Source organism: Rhinatrema bivittatum, chromosome 1, assembly GCF_901001135.1.
Source record: "Rhinatrema bivittatum chromosome 1, aRhiBiv1.1, whole genome shotgun sequence".
Taxonomy (NCBI): Eukaryota; Metazoa; Chordata; class Amphibia; order Gymnophiona; family Rhinatrematidae; genus Rhinatrema; species Rhinatrema bivittatum.
The window spans coordinates 457,354,557-457,370,729 of NC_042615.1; the positions used below are offsets into that span (position 1 = coordinate 457,354,557).

The window sequence follows — 16,173 nt, forward strand, 5'->3', positions numbered from 1 at the left end:
CAAAGGCATTGGTGGAATCGATCCCGATGGCCCTGGAAGAGCTGGGAGGTAAGGTAACACCGAGCGTCTCCAAGCCGCCATTGAGCCCAATGGCCCTTCCTCTTCGGAAGAGTCGCTCACTGGTATGGGAGCCGGTGGCGGTGGCAGCGGTGCACCCTTCGGCTGCAAAGGGGCTTGGCACTGGAGCAGCTGCATTGGCAGGATACAGAGTAGCATGTCGAGCCATTCCAGTAATAGTGCAAGCACCAGAGGAGCAGGCTCTTGTGCTGGTGGCTGTACTGTTGGAACTGGAGGCGTGAAGCCCTGCAGGGCCTGGCCAATCACCAATCGGATGTGCCTCTCCAACTCCTCCTCAAAGGCAGCTAAGGATTAAATGGTTTGAGGAGCAGGCAGAATTGGGATATCCCCTGGGGCATTGAAGGACACCGAGCCCTCTTCTGGTGTCGGTGGAGGCTGCCTGGAGGCATCGGTGGAGTCAGAGGGAACTGCTTCCTCTGCCCTTGACCGCTTTGTGTGGGGCTCCAAGGTCGCTGTCTGTCCATGGTCTGGTTTTGATGATGAAGATGATCAATGACTGTGTCTCTTCGACTTTTCTCGATGATCACCATAGTCCTTGCCCAGAAATGATGGAGACGGTGAGGACCCCGACTGGGAATGGGATAAAAAGGTTCACGGTTGGTCCCCTGCTCCGAGATCGGGGCTGGGGAGTGAATGAGGGGGCAATTCCAATGGAGTCGAGACTAGGATCTCCTTTCCGAACTAGGTGAAGGTCTCCGAGGCCAAGGACGGATTTAACCGCTTCGACCTGAAAAGTTTTTCCATCTTATCAAGATGGGCCCGACAACCCTTGGGGGTCATCTGGGCACAGAGATTGCAACCATGGACATCATGGGATGCCCCCAGGCAGAGGACACAGACCTCAAGGGTGCCTGTGATGGGCATAGTTCGGGGGCACTGGGTGCATCAGAAGAAGGCGGTCGAGCCATGGAGAAAAGTATGCAGCAGTCGATGGTCGGCGGGCACTGGGGAAGGAGGCCATTGATGATCAACCACGAAAGCATGAGGGACTTAGCAGACTGCTGAAAGGGAATCGAAGAATAAGAAAGGGGCCCTACGTGTTGCTTGTAAGGAAAAAATTCTGAAAGACTGCCAAAAAAGAGCGCAAGCTCTGTGACCGCGAGGCAACAGCTTCGCGGAAAAGAAGAGGCTGAAGATAGACCCCCCACGTGGATGTGTGGTTAGCGGCATACTGGGCATGCTCAGTGTGTCTGTCAAAATTTCTAGAAACTTTGACAAAAAATTTCCATGCCGGGCTCCATTGGATGATATCACTCGTGTGTGAACTACCATCCTGCTTGTCCTTGAAGAAGAACCTAATCAAGAAGCTCCTAAGACCCCTCCCCATCCAGGCTTCAGCAGACAGCAGAAGCTTGTTGTGTAGTTCAAAGAGATTAGGAGAAGGTCCCTAGGGAGAGGGAAGAAGGGTCCCTCTAAACTTTCTGGACTTCACTAATCTCAGGAACTAGCTCCTTTGCCCTCCCACATAATATTTTAAGAGCCCAGTATTGAAGGAGTTCAAGGAAAGAGCAAGTGGCACTTTTTACTTGGGGCCCAGGAACTTTCCCATGCATGGCTTAAACGGCAGGCCTTCATAATGGCTTTAACATGATGTCCTCTAAAAATGAGCCTTCTGCCAAGTATGCAGTCTTGCTGGTTTTGCACTGCTTTTGCATATGTAAACATAAAATAGCTTCTGTTCCTGTGGTTGCCTGCTCGACCTCAAAGGGCATGGGACACCCAAAACTGGTGGCTGGTGCTGCCAACATGGATTGCTGTAGTATCAGAGCCATCTGTTTCCCTCCACCTTTCAGCTTTTCCTGCGTGCAAGACAAACAATTGAAAGTTCTGGCTCCCTTTGAATGGCAGCCGAGCCTGCCACAGAAAATTGCTCTCGGCAAGCTGCCGAGACTCCCCCTCCTTAAGGACCAGTTGTTTCCACAATAACAGCAGCCCTGCACAAACATACCTTCATTAAGGAAACATACCACTGCAAGCAGAGCACCCTGATGGTTGTGGGTCACACTATGACAGCATATACTTATGCATGCTTGGAGGGTCTTTAGAAAGGACAAGGCCCTTCTTTCCTGCTCATGGCTCTGTAAATGCCTGAAGTACGGTGGCTGGCTTTACTGCTGCTGCCTCGTCCAAAGAGAAGAGAATTAAACTCAAGTACAGGCCTCAAAGGAGGGAGGAGAAGAATTTGGGTGGGTGGGGGGTACCCACATTTGCAAGCCTCAGGTAGCAGGGGAGCCTCTTACATCCACCGGAAGTCTCAAGTCTCAATCAGGATCCACAAGAGGTCTAGGAGCCACCCACAAGGTTTTAAGCCACTTGCCAGGCCCTACTCAACTAGGCCCAAAGAGTCAATCAGACCCTGAAAGGAACCTGGAAACTACTTAACAGACACTGTTCAACCAGATCCTGAAGGGAACCCAGGAGGCATGCTCCACTAGGGGAACAATCGCAAAAACTGTTGTCCTAGGAACCAAGATCCTGCTCGAAGAGTGAAAAACAGCACGTACGCTGTTGCCCTGACAGCAAGCTCCTCTAGGGACAAGACATGAAGGCCAGGATCCTGGGAGCCAATGAATCCTGGTTACACCCAGGGCTTAATTTGTGGGGAAACAACCTGGAATGGAGTTCCACTACTTCTTTTCAGACTTAAGAGGCAGAGCAGCAGGAGTGTTCTTCTCCAGCCCCTCCCCTCCAGGCAGCCTGCAGAGAAGCGGGGAGGGGGAGGGGGGTGAGCCTGGAGCTACTCTGCTCCCTAATTCAGCCTTTCCCTTCCCCCACTGTTGTTTTGCCCCCTCAACTCCTGTTCCTCAGGAACAGGAAGGGGAAGGTGTGATCCTGAAGCAGACAATGCAGCACAAAAAACCAAACAGAAAGAGTATTTGAATTAACACACATTTGAAACATATGAGCATGTGAGCATTAGCACCAACTGTCAAGGTTTCAACCCTTGCAATTATGATACTGCCCATAAGTTTCAAACTTATGCTAACTTAACCCCTTTTTGTATTGTTACTCAGGGTTTAATTTCTGGTGGAATTACTTAGAACAATATTCTAACAGCTTTTTTCCAGGACCTGAGGAAGTGAAGCAGAGCCAGTATTATAAATCAATTATGATCGGTGAAGGGCAACTGGAGGTTGAGCATTGGGGTAAGGATAGGGATCTTCATTTCAGTTTTAACTTATTTCTCTTGGGAATTGTGACATTATAACAAACAAATGTGGACAAATGATTTTCATGTCACACACAAAAGACAAATCAGTGAAAAAGTCATTTTTCCATTTTATTTTTGTTCTAATATTAAATATCCCAAGAAAAATAGTACAGAAACTGAAAGTGAAGGTCCATAGGAAAGGAAAAGAATGTGCTCGGGTATGTGTTTTGGGGGAGAGAAAGTTTGCATTTGGTTCTGGCCCACACCTCTACATTTGGTTCTGGCCCACTCCTCTGCTCCACAGTCCCACAAATTAAGCCCTGGCTACATCAGACCAACATGTGTCTACCATCTGCTGGAGACAGAGAAATACTGGTTATTGCCAGTGCCACCAGCCAATATACCAGATGATGTCAATGAGTGGTGATAACTAACACTTCAGGACTGGTGTAACAGAATCATAAGAAAAGGAAAATTAGTTCTTACCTGTTAATTTTCATTCCTGTAGTACCCGGATCAGTCCAGACTGTGGGTTGAGCCTCCTTTTCAGCAGGTGGAGACAGACTAAAACTGAAAGGATATCCTTTATGAGGACAGAGCCTACCCTGTAACCCTTCAGAATAACCACTGTCAAAGCAGAAAACAACAAAACCAGAATAGGATCAAGCAAGTAACCAGAAAGCTCAATGGAGTAGATGTAGAACAATGTAATAGATATGGTAGGACTAACCGCTCTTGCATATACTTGGTGCTTGAGCAACCAAGGCTTCCGGTGTATTTGCTCAGTTTTCATGCACAAAAAAGATGTGTGGAAATCTACGAATCTGCAAGAGAAACAAACTTCGAGAGGACAGAAGAAAGACAAACAGGGAAGGGCGTCTGGACTGATCCGTGGTACTACAGGAACGAAAATTAACAGGTAAGAACTAATTTTCCTTTCCCTGTATGTACCCGGATCAGTCCAGACTGTGGGATGTACCAAAGCTTCCCTAAACTGGGTGGGACCGAGACAGTCCCGCTCGAAGCACTTGTAGCCCAAAAGAACCAAGAAGCGGAGCTTGCACATTCAGGCGGTAGTGTCGAGCAAAAGTATGCAAGGACGTCCAAGTGGCGGCACTGAAAATCGCCTGTGGAGAGACCAATTGACTGTCCGCCCAGGAAGTAGCTTGAGAACGCAGTGAATGAGCCGTTAGGCCCTCGGGAAACGCTCGACCCCGACAAAGAGAGGCCGAGGAGATCGCTTCCTTCAACCACCGTGCTATAGTGGTCTTAGAAGTCGGCTTACCCCGATTGGGCCCACTCCAGAGGACAAAAGATGGACCGAGACCCGAAAGCCATGGGTAACCTAGAGATAGCGAAGGAGAACTCGTATGGTATCAAGTTTACGAAGATCGTCCCCAGTCGCAGGGGAAAATGCAGGGAGTTCTGCCGACAGGTTGACATGGAGGTTAGAAGAACCTTCACTAAGAAGGAAGGGCCCGTCACGAAGGTTACCCTGGAATCTGAAAATCGCAAAAAAGGTTCCCGACAGGAAAGCGTGTGGACCTTAGAGATCCGACGAGCAGAAGAGATAGAGACCAGAAAGACAGTCTTAAGGTAGCACGACAGAGAGGTTCAAACAGAGCCACACAGAGGGCCCGAAAGACCAGATTAAAATTCCAAGAAGGGCAAGCGTCCGAGAAGGTGGACGGAGATGCTTGACGCCCTTCAAGCACCAATCACATCCGGGTGGCCCGATCAGTGATGACATTCCACCCGACCCAGGAGAGAGCCGAGAGGGGAGAAGACCTTCTTGGAGAAGAGAGGACCAATGAGATTGGGGTGGAGAGCGCTGAGATACCCGACTCCGCACAAACAGAATCAAACACGTTCTAGAGACGCGCGTACGCCAGGGAAGTCGTCTGTTTCCGGGCACGCAGCAAGGTGGAGATGACCTTTTCCTAATAGCCCTTGCGCCTTAGGCATCGCCTTTCAAAAACCAGGCCGCTAGACAGGAGCGATAGGCCTGGTCGAAAAATACAGGTCCTTGATGAAGGAGCCGAGGAAGATGGCGTAGCCGCAGAGGCCCGTCCGGCGCTAGGTTGAGAAAAATCCACGAACCACGGCCTGCGCGGCCACTCTGGTGCTACCAGAACCACAGGACTCCGGTGAAGTTCTATTCTTCTGAGAACTTTCCCGACCAGGGGCCACGGGGGGGGGAACACGTACAGAAGGATGTCCGCTGGCCAAAGGAGAGCCAGAGCATCTACACCCTCCGAGCCGTGTTCCCTCCAGCGGAGGAAGAACCAATGTGCCTTGGCATTGCGAAGGGTCGCCATGAGTCCCAGGTGGGGGGGGGGGGAGGAAACCACCTGTCGACGATGAGATTCATGGCTGCGTCAGAGAGTTCCCACTCCCCGGGATCGAGCGACTGACGACTGAGAAAATCGGCCTGAACATTCCCCTTGCCCATGATGTGGGAGGCAGCCGGGCACTGTAGATGTTGCTCGGCCCAGGCGAAGAGACGGCTGGTTTCCAGGGCCATCGGTGGACTGCGGGTGCCTCCTTGGTGATTGATGTAAGCCATGGTGGAGGAGTCTATTAAGAAGGAAAAAAAACCCCTGAGGAGTCACCCTGCCCGCGTGGGGTAAACCATTTCCGGCCCCGAAAATGTGGACGAGAGGGTGTAAAGGAACGGGATGGCTTCGGACTGTCCTCTGGAAGCTTATGGACCTTACTTTCCCCTAAGGAATCCATAGTTTCTCAAGGTCCTTGCCAAAGAGCAGCTTACCTTTGAACAGCATCGTGCCCAACCGGGCTGTGGAGGACGGATCGGCCGATCAATCGCGCAGCCAGAGGAGCTGTGTGGCGGACATCGTCGAGGCCATCGCCTTTGCATGGATGCGGAGAAGGTCGTATGTGCAGCCTCTGTCCACGGGAGGTCCCGGGTGCAGAGTAATTGTTGAACCCACCTGAGACCTGCCCGCAGCATGAGACTGCTGCAAATAGTCGCACGCACCCCCAGCACCAGGACATCAAAAATGCGCTTCACATTAGCCTCGAGCATGCGGACGTGAGCGGCTTTTAAAGCCGGGAAACCCTCCTGTATCGTGACCGCATATGTAGTCCATGGAGGGATTATTGTCTTTTTTTTTTTTTTTTTAAATCTAAGCATACCGCCGGGAGGGGGAGCTTGTCCAGGGCATGGCCCGCCCGGAGTCCCGGCTCGGGAGCGTTTCATTCCCGTAGGTGAAACAACTTGTGCGTGGGATGAAAGGGGAAGGTGCTTGCTGGATCCCTGATTCCCGCCAGGACCGGGTCCATAGCCTTGGGCAAAGAGGCTGTAAGGGTGTCTGTAAGACCCTGGGGTCGTTCCACTCCAGGGGTGGAAGGGTATCCTCCGCATCCGGAATGGCGGCAGGATCCGGGGGTACTGGATCCACCGGGAGTTTGGGGGGGGGGGGTCACCCCCGGGACCACCCGCGCCCCAAGGGACCCCGGGGGCTCCGCAGCTGATCTAACCGTCAACGGCGCGGAGCGGGGACATTTTTGCTGGGGGGGGCAAGGGGGGAACCTTCCTCCTCCTCCTGCAGCCTCACTAAATAAAATCCACGCAGGAGGAGGGCAAATTCAGATAGAAACAGAGTCCTGGGAGTCCTGTGTGGGGGTGGGGGAGGGGGAGAGGGAGGCGAGAGGGTGTCAAAAAACCCATCCTGGGGGTGCCACAGGGCTCAAATCGGGGGATAGCTGCAAAGAAATCGGCCCCCCAGCCCCAGGGAGCTCCGAAAACGGAGCCGATAAAAAATCCAAAATAGCCGCCGTTCCCGGGCTTTCCCGACCCGGGAACGGCCTGGCCAAACTCTGGGGAGACGATCACCGGGCTAAATTTGCCTGCCCTGCCGAGGAGGGACCTTCCCCACCCGGCAGGGAGGCAGAGAAGAGGCCCCCTCGCAAAAAACGCAAAGGGGGCTGGCAGAAAAGAGGCAGGCTGCCTGCCGTGGCAAAGAGAGAGCCGCACTAAAGAGAAAAAAACTGCAGAGAAAAATTTGAGTGACAGTCGGGAGACCCGGAGTGAGGCAGGGGGGAACCCTGCTGACTCCTGCCTGTCTGGCTGCCGGTTCAAGCCCAGGTGGGAAACAAAGACACAGAATATTGGTCTGCTGCTGTAGGTAAGTAATAAAAGTACTAGAAATACTTTTAAACTTACACCTGTTCCAGTGCCTCTGTTTTTTTTTCTTTTAAATAGACTGAGCACAGCAGCGTAAATTTAAGACCCTTCGGCAGCCGGGGAGGGGGGGGGGAGGGAAGACGAGAACTGGACTACCAGACTCGGTCCCCACACCTGGAAGCGGTAACGGACACAGGCTATGCACTGCACAAGGGGCAAAGCCCCCCTGAGTCCGGCAAGAGCCAGGAGACGGAGCTGTCTCCTGAAGAAAAATTCTACAACTTCCTGACTAACCTTTTAATTTTATTTTAACAGGAAGAAAAAACCATAAAATCCCTAAGGAATAAGTACTTGCTTGATCCCAGAAGGAAGGAAGAAAAAGAAGGCTGACTAGCCTAGATCAGGAGACCAAAGGGAGACGTGCTGCACCTGCTGGAGACAGACAAATACTGAAGGGTTACAGGGTAGGCTCTGTCCTCATATAGGATATCCTTTCAGTTTTAGTCTGTCTCCACCTGCTGGAAAGGAGGCTCAACCCACAGTCTGGACTGATCCGGGTACGTACAGGGAAACAACTTTTAGACACGGTTTATATTCAAAGACTTTGTGTGGGTAATGTTTCAAGATACCTGCACAAAAAGGAAAATTAGTTTCTTACCTGATAATTTTCGTTCCTGTAGTACCAAGGATCAGTCCAGGACACCTGGGTTGTGACTCCGCACCAGTAGATGGAGACAGACTAAAACTTGTGGGTGGAGCCATATATGCCCCTGTGCCAGTCACAGCCCCTCAGTCTTACAAAATGTCAAAGTAGAAAAACAGGAAACCAATAAACTAGCTAAATAACCTAACCACAACAGGGAGCAGCTCAAGACTCCCACTGGAAACAGAACTCCCCTAACCGAGGGGGTAAAACCAGAAACAGATTAGGTAATGAGACTACGAGCGGACTCTCCGTTACTGCAGAACAGCACTGCGGGCGGGATCCTGGACTGATCCTTGGTACTACAGGAACGAAAATTATCAGGTAAGAAACTAATTTTCCTTTCCCTGTACGTACCAGGATCAGTCCAGGACACCTGGGATGTACCAGAGCTAAGTTACCGAGGGTGGGAAGCAGAGAGTCCCGCTCGGAGTACTCCCGCTCCAAAACCCCCGGAATCAGCAGCCTGACCATCCAACCGATAGTGTTTAATGAAGGTATGTAACGACATCCAGGTAGCCGCCCTGCCAATCTCTCGAGGCGACACCTGAGAAGATTCCGCCCAAGACGCAGCGCGAGACCGCGTCGAATGAGCTCTGAGACCCACGGGGACCGGCTTTCCCCGCACCACGTACGCTGAACCAATGGCCTCTTTAAGCCAACGGGCGATCGTAGTGCGGGACGCAGCGGCACCTTTCTTTGGACCCGAAAACAGGACGAAAAGATGAACCGTCACCCGAAAGGAATTAGTGACCTCCAAATAGCGAAGGAGAGACCTCTGGACATCTAGCTTCCGTAAGTCTCTCAATTTTGGGTCCGAAGACACCCCTATCCCGAAAGCGGGGAGCTCAATGGACTGATCAAATGAAATGCCGACACGACCTTAGGCAAAAAGGAAGGAACCATCCGCAAAGAGACTCCTGAGTCGGAAATACGCAAAAACGGTTCCCTACAGGATAACGCCTGCAACTCAGAAACACGTCTTGCCGAAGCAATCGCCACCAGGAATACCGTTTTCAACGTGAGATCTTTGACCGTTGACCGCTTTAAGGGCTCAAACGGTGCCGAACATAAGGAAGACAGAACCCAATTGAGGTTCCAGGACGGACAGGGATGACGCAATGGTGGACGGAGGTGCTTTGCTCCCCGAAGAAACCGGGAAATATCTGGGTGCAGGGCCAGGGGAAACCCCTGAACCTTACCTCGCAAGCAACCAAGCGCTGCCACCTGTACTCGCAGGGAACTGCACGCCAACCCTTTGGCGAGACCAGCCTGGAGAAAAGCTAGTATATCGGCGATGGAGGCCGAAGTGGGAACCACCCTGCGCTGCAGACACCAATCTTCAAAAATCACCCAGACTCGGACATACGCTAGGGACGTAGACTGCTTCCTGGAACGCAATAGCGTGGCCACCACCGAATCCGAGTAACCTTTGCTTTTCAAGCGATGCCTTTCAAAAGCCATGCCGCGAGACAGAAGTGATCCGCATCCTCCAAACAGACGGGGCCCTGACGAAGAAGCCCCGGGAACCCCTGGAGACGAAGAGGGGCGACCACCGACAACTGAATGAGATCGGCAAACCACGGACGATGTGGCCACTCCGGCGCCACAAGGATCACTTTGGACGGGTGCAGCTCTATACGTCGCAGGATCTTTCCTATCATTGGCCACGGAGGAACCACGTACAACAGGACGTCTGTCGGCCAGGGAAGAGCCAGTGCGTCGACTCCCTCGGCCCCTCTCTCTCGGCGTCGGCTGTAAAACCGTGGAGCCTTTGTGTTTTGCCACGTGGCCATGAGATCCATGTGGGGCACCCCCCACGTCCTGCAGATGAGAAGGAAGGCGTCCTCCGCCAGCTCCCATTCCCCTGGATCCAGGTGATGACGACTGAGATAATCCGCCTGCACATTGTCGACTCCGGCAATGTGGGACGCTGCGATATTGCTGAGATGTTGCTCCGCCCAGCTGATCAGGAGCTGCGCCTCCACCGCTACAAGCGGACTCCATGTTCCGCCTTGACGGTTGATGTAGGCCACGGTGGTCGCATTGTCCGACAATATCCGCACCGCCCTTCCCCGTATCAACGGCAGGAAGGACTGCAGTGCCAGGCGAGCCGCTCTGGTCTCCAGCCGATTGATGGACCACTGCGCTTGAGTCTCGGACCACCGGCCCTGCACCGACTTGCCTGGGCAAACCGCGCCCCAACCGGAAAGGCTGGCGTCTGTGGTCACTACTGTCCAGTCGGGAACCAACAGGGACACACCACCCGTCAGGTGTTCCGACACTCGCCACCAGTGCAGGCTGTCCCTCGCCTGATCCGTTAGCGGTAGCGGAAGGTGGAATTCCTCTGACACCGGCTTCCAACGGGATAGCAAGGATGATTGTAATGGACGCAGATGAGCGAACGCCCAGGGGACCAACGCGAGCGTTGACGCCATAGATCCCAGAACCATCAGGTAGTCGCAAACCAGCAGTAGCCGAAGAGACAATAACCGCTTGACTTGAGACTGCAGCTTCCATACGCGCTCCGCGGACAGGGACACCCGGCCCCGTTTCGTGTCGAAGACGGCCCCCAGATATTCCAAGGACTGGGTGGGAACAAGATGACTCTTGAGGAAGTTGATGACCCAGCCCAGGGACTGCAGCAGCTGGAGGACCCTGTCCACTGCCAAGCGACACTGGCTCTCGGACTTGGCCCGGATCAACCAGTCGTCCAGGTAAGGGTGTACCAAGAACCCCTCCAGAACCTGAGGAACCGCTGAAAGGATGGGTGGATACCCACATGGAGGTACGCTTCCGTGAGATCTAGCGCGGCCAGGTATTCGCCAGGCCGCACCGAGGCAATTACGGTCCGAATCATCTCCATCTTGAAGTGAGGGACGCGAAGGCACCTGTTTACCGCTTTCAGGTCCAAGATTGGTCTGGACGTGCCGTCTTTCTTTGGAACGATGAAGTAAATTGAGTAACGTTCCGTGCCTTGTTGACCTGCCGGCACGGAAGAAATGGCCCCCAGGCCTTCCAAACGTTCGAGGGTCCCTAGCACGGCCGCTCTCTTTTCCGGACGCTTGCAGGGCGACACCAGGAACTTGTCTGACGGGATGCGAGCAAAATCTAAAGCGTAACCGTGTCTTATCACGTCGAGGACCCAGTGATCCGAAGTTACCTTGACCCATTCCTCGAGAAATAACGTTAACCTCGCCCCGACGTTGGGAACCACGGCTTGGGGCCGAGGTGAGGGATGGGTCAGCCGCATCTCATTGTGGGACCTTGGACCCGGCGCCCGATGGGGGTCCCCCCTGTCGCCCGGATCTTTTCCCACGAAAGGACTGCAACCACTGGGAGGTACGAGCGGTATATGACCGGTATGCGGGACCCGAGGATCTCTGAGGACGCGACCTTCTGCTTCCGCGAAAACGGGGCCTACTGGACAACGAGGGCCGGGACCTAGCCCTGTCCTCAGGCAATTTGAAAGCCCTGTTCTCCCCCAGGGAAAGCATCAAATCATCTAACTCCTTGCCGAACAACAGCTTACCCTTAAATGGAAGAGAACCGAGGTGAGCCTTAGAGGAACCATCCGCCACCCAGTTACGAAGCCAAAGGAGACGACGCGCCGAAACTGCCGCGACCATGGATCTAGCAGAGGTCCGTAGGAGATCGTGGAGAGCATCCGCCCCATATGCTATAGCCGCCTCTACGCGATCCGCCTGTGAGAACCTGAGCCCATCGCAGACTGGCTCTCATGGCGAAGTAAGTACAAATGGTGGCCCGGACTCCTAAAGCTGATACCTCAAAAATCTTCTTGAGTTGTACCTCTAGCTTCCGATCCTGGATATCCCTGAGTGCCGTGGCGCCCGTGACAGGGATCGTCGACCTCTTTGTCACTGCTGACACCGCCGCGTCTACCTTCGGGATCCGTAACAGCTCCAACGCGTCCTCCGGCAGAGGATAAAGCTTGTCCATGGCCTTTGTCACCTTAAGGCCTAACTCCGGGGAATCCCATTCCTTAAACAGAATATCCGTCGACGAGAAATGGAAGGGAAAAGCTACAGCTGGGCCAGTGAGCCCCAGTAGCATCGGATCCATGTTGGCGTCCTGCCTGGCGACCACCGTCAGAGCCGCAATGCCCAGCTCCGCCAGAATAGCTGGAATAAGCGGGGCTAGTTCCTCCCTACGGAAGAGGCGGACCACCTTCGGGTCGTTGCCCTCCACGGCCTGCGTGCCTTTGCTCACACTGGGCGGGGTGGAACCGCCCCCTGGCGTCTCCTCGGTCCCCCGCGGGGTCTCCTCGTGGGCACTCACCTCATCTGAGACGGAGGACTCACTATCTGAGGTCTGTGGAACTCCCCGCGGGACTCCCCGTGGGTTCCTTCTCACCCTGGTATCCGCGGACCCCTTGACTTTCTTTTGCTTGGGCCCCGACCTGTGAGTCCCTGAAACGGCCTCCGACCCATGCCTGCGCCTGTGGCGCTTGTGCTTGAGGACCTTGCGGAGCAACAATGCAAAGTCAGCAGAAAAAGAAGAGGACCCGGAAGCTGAAGACTCCTCCCCTGAACTAGCGTCCCCAGGGGCCACTGCCCCCCCTGGGACGGCCCCCCTCGTCGGACCCGGTCTCGGGAAAAGCGGAGGAGGCAGGGCGCCATCTTCTACCGGGATCCGCGCGATTTCGTGGGCCGAATTCAAAATGGCCGCCACTCCCGCGCTAATCGGAAAAGGCTCCTCAGGCCCCCCCAACGCTGCTGCTGTACTCGGCGGCGAGCGATTCGCCCGGGAACGGCTCCCCCCACGCGGCCCGGACGGTCCTTCCCTGCCCGGGACACACGACATGCAAAGGCCGTCCCTGGAGAGGCGCGCGCGCGCGCCGAGCCACATGCTCGGCAGACCGACCTGCGTGGCATGAGGCGCGATCGCGGCGAAAAACCCCCGAAAAAGAACGAACAAACCAAGAAAAGCGCCCCACGGCAAGCGGCCCCCCTCCCCTGTGAAGAGAAAACGCAGCCGCGAAGAAAACGGAGAGCCGGCCTGCAGAAAAAGTAAACCTGTTTTTTTTTTTTTTTTTTTTTACAAGTACTCACCGCTGTCCACGGTCCTGGAGCCCTGTTCCAGTGGGGGTGAGTGAACCGGGCTCCCCGGTGTCACCCCCAACGCTGCCACTTGACCAGCCGGGCCCTCAGCCCTGGCAGCGGCCTCAACCAGGGGGGGATGGTCCCCTCAGAACCTTCCAACCCCCCTGGGAGGCAGGGCGGACCAGAAGAAAACACAGAAATAAAAACGCCTGGAACTTACAAACCAGACCCTTAACAATTGAAAATGAAGAAACACACTACCCCTAACTGACTATCAGTACCCAGGGCAGCCGAGGCTGTGACTGGACCTGCACCATCTACTGGAGACAGAGTAAGACTGAGGGGCTGTGACTGGCACAGGGGCATATATGGCTCCACCCACAAGTTTTAGTCTGTCTCCATCTACTGGTGCGGAGTCACAACCCAGGTGTCCTGGACTGATCCTGGTACGTACAGGGAAGATGAGATTTTAGAATTCCCTCCTTTCCCTGCATAAATTTAGTGCACACACAAAAATGTATCCAGAAAAAAATATGCTTCAGCAGGTGTTGTTTTTTGGGGTGGCACTCTCCAGCTAAAATTATGCAGGTAAGTCTGGTCTGAAAAACAGCTATTCTTAAAATTAAACAGCAGAAAAAGACCATACAGTCTATCTAGTCTATCCATCCACACCAAATAATTCAGCTTTAAAATACCTATTACTATCCTAATTTTATCTGTGAAACTTACACACATAATTTTTCCTGAATAAAATTGCCACTCACCAGATGTCTAAATATAGAGGTAGTCACAAAGCTCCAATTTACTATAAAGGTACTACAGTTATAAGACAATTTCTAGTACTTAAGCACTAATGAGAGGACAAAAATACTGATGAAGACCCAAACATTCTCAATGCTCAGATATGACGAGAAAAGCATAAAGAACTAGAGCCTCATTAAAAAGAACTGGAAGCGTGTTTACATTGTTGGCATTCCTGTATCTTGCCTTGCTGAGGAAACATTTTGCAAATACTGAGCACATATCTTATAGTGACCAGTTTTACAAAACTGCCGCTTGCATATGATGCCTAAATTCTGGAATAATCCAAGAGAAGTGATGGTGAGCCCTACCATAAGGTGCTGCCATTCAAAAAACAAGATGGCATGAATTTTGTCTGCTTTTTCCATTTCTTCCATTATATAAGAACATAAGATATGCCACACTGGGTCAGACCAAGGGTCCATCAAGCCCAGCATCCTGTGTCTAACAGTGGCCAATCCAAGTCATAAGTACTGGCAAGTACCCAAACATTAAATAGATCCTAAGCTACTATTCCTTATTGATTAATAGCAGTTTATGGACTTCACTTCTAGGAACTTATACAAACCTTTTTTAAACCAAGTTATACTTAACTGCCATAACCACATCTTCTAGCAATTAATTCCAGAGCTCAACTATGCGTTGAGTGAAAAATAATTTTCTCTGCTTTATTTTAAATTAGCTACTTTTTAACTTCATGGCTTGCCCCCTAGTCCTTCTATTATAATAGAAATATTATAAATATCTGAGAGAGTAAATAACCAATTTACATTAACCTGTTCAAGTGCTTTCATGATTTAGTAGACCTCTGTCATATCCCCCCTCAGTCGTCTCTTCTCCAAACTGAACAGCCCTAACCTCTTTAGTCTTTCCTCATAGGGGAGCTGTTCCATTCCCCTTATCATTTTGGTTGCCCTTTTCTGCACTTTCTCCAGTGCAACTATATCTTTTTTGAGATGCGGTGACCAGAATTGCACACAGTATTCCCTTTTTTTTTTTGGGGGGGGGGGGGGGTCATTTTAAAGCTCCTACAAATGTATAGAAGTTTTAGGAAAGAAAAAAGATCATGCCTGGTAGACCCCCATGCAAAGTGTACCTCCAAAATCTGGTCACCAGCCCAAAGCCTTCCATCTTTGGATGCTGCTCCTTCTTCATACACCTCATGAATAATGATTGCACCCTGCAGTTGTACAGCAAATGAAAGTATATTATAATGTTACACACATATATGCATTGCCATGTAATATCTTTTCTGGGCAAATAAAGAGCATGAAAATTACAAGCAAGTGCCAGCAGTAAACCAGGAACCATTTTATACATATTTGAACTTGTGTGTAGAACTCAGATTCAATTTCCTTATTCCACTGGGGAGAAACAAGACTATGAACTAGCAATACATATATACATGAAAAACTGGTAAAAATAACTAAAGACCCTCCTTTACATGCCTTTAATCTTTCAAGATTTCACCATCTCCTTTACTTATTTTTTTAAATAAGAATATACATACATACAGTACTTTTTTTTCAAGTTAAAAAGCATCAATGTGCCCACCAGAATCTTTGTAAATTGTGATTTTTTTTTTAAAGATAAGGCAGTATATGAGCTTTTCAGATCACAAAGCTCCTGCCTCCAGATGTGACTCCATTGCTGAAAGAAGGAAGTGTTTATATCCAGAGAATGTGGTGGGAAAGGAATTCTCACAATAGAAGTCATCAGGAAGTGTAGAGCAGAAACTGGATTAACATCAGTTAGAAACAATTTCACTTCATTCTTCACTTCATTTAATATTTATATGCCGCACATACCAAACTTACAAGACAGATCGAGGTGGTTTACAACAGATAGCATAAAAATACATGAAAACATTAAAACCCTTTCATAACCTAACCATCCTATCCCCCTTAGACATTAAAACAAAAATACTCATTCACTTATATTCCTCTTCCTCCCCCACCCTAACTTCCCATTCTCTCCTATTTTAATCCTCCATATACTCCCTCTCCACAAATAATCTAGAGAAGGAAAAACTGAAAGAAGCATCACCATTTCCCATAAAACATAGTAAAATCAAGAAATAAAATACATCAATCATAAAAGTAAAACCATACTAATAAAAATAAATAAATATTTCAAAACAGCTGATAAAAAGATCACTCAATAATTAAACAAAATTTTTTTTAATTCTCAAAAATCTATTAAATATTTCGAAACATTAGACATGGCAAAC

The 16,173-nt window shown here is 51.1% G+C and overlaps 1 protein-coding gene across 5 annotated transcripts in view; it reads right to left on the bottom strand.

Moving 5' to 3' along the window:
- MPDZ (multiple PDZ domain crumbs cell polarity complex component) overlaps positions 1–16,173 on the bottom strand; it is a 662,189-nt gene that overhangs the window by 98,648 nt on the left and 547,368 nt on the right. For all 5 annotated transcript variants that reach the window (XM_029605550.1, XM_029605570.1, XM_029605559.1 and 2 more), the window contains one exon: positions 15,040–15,123. In XM_029605550.1, coding sequence (XP_029461410.1) covers positions 15,040–15,123 — 84 coding nt within the window. The remainder of the gene's footprint in view (positions 1–15,039; positions 15,124–16,173) is intronic.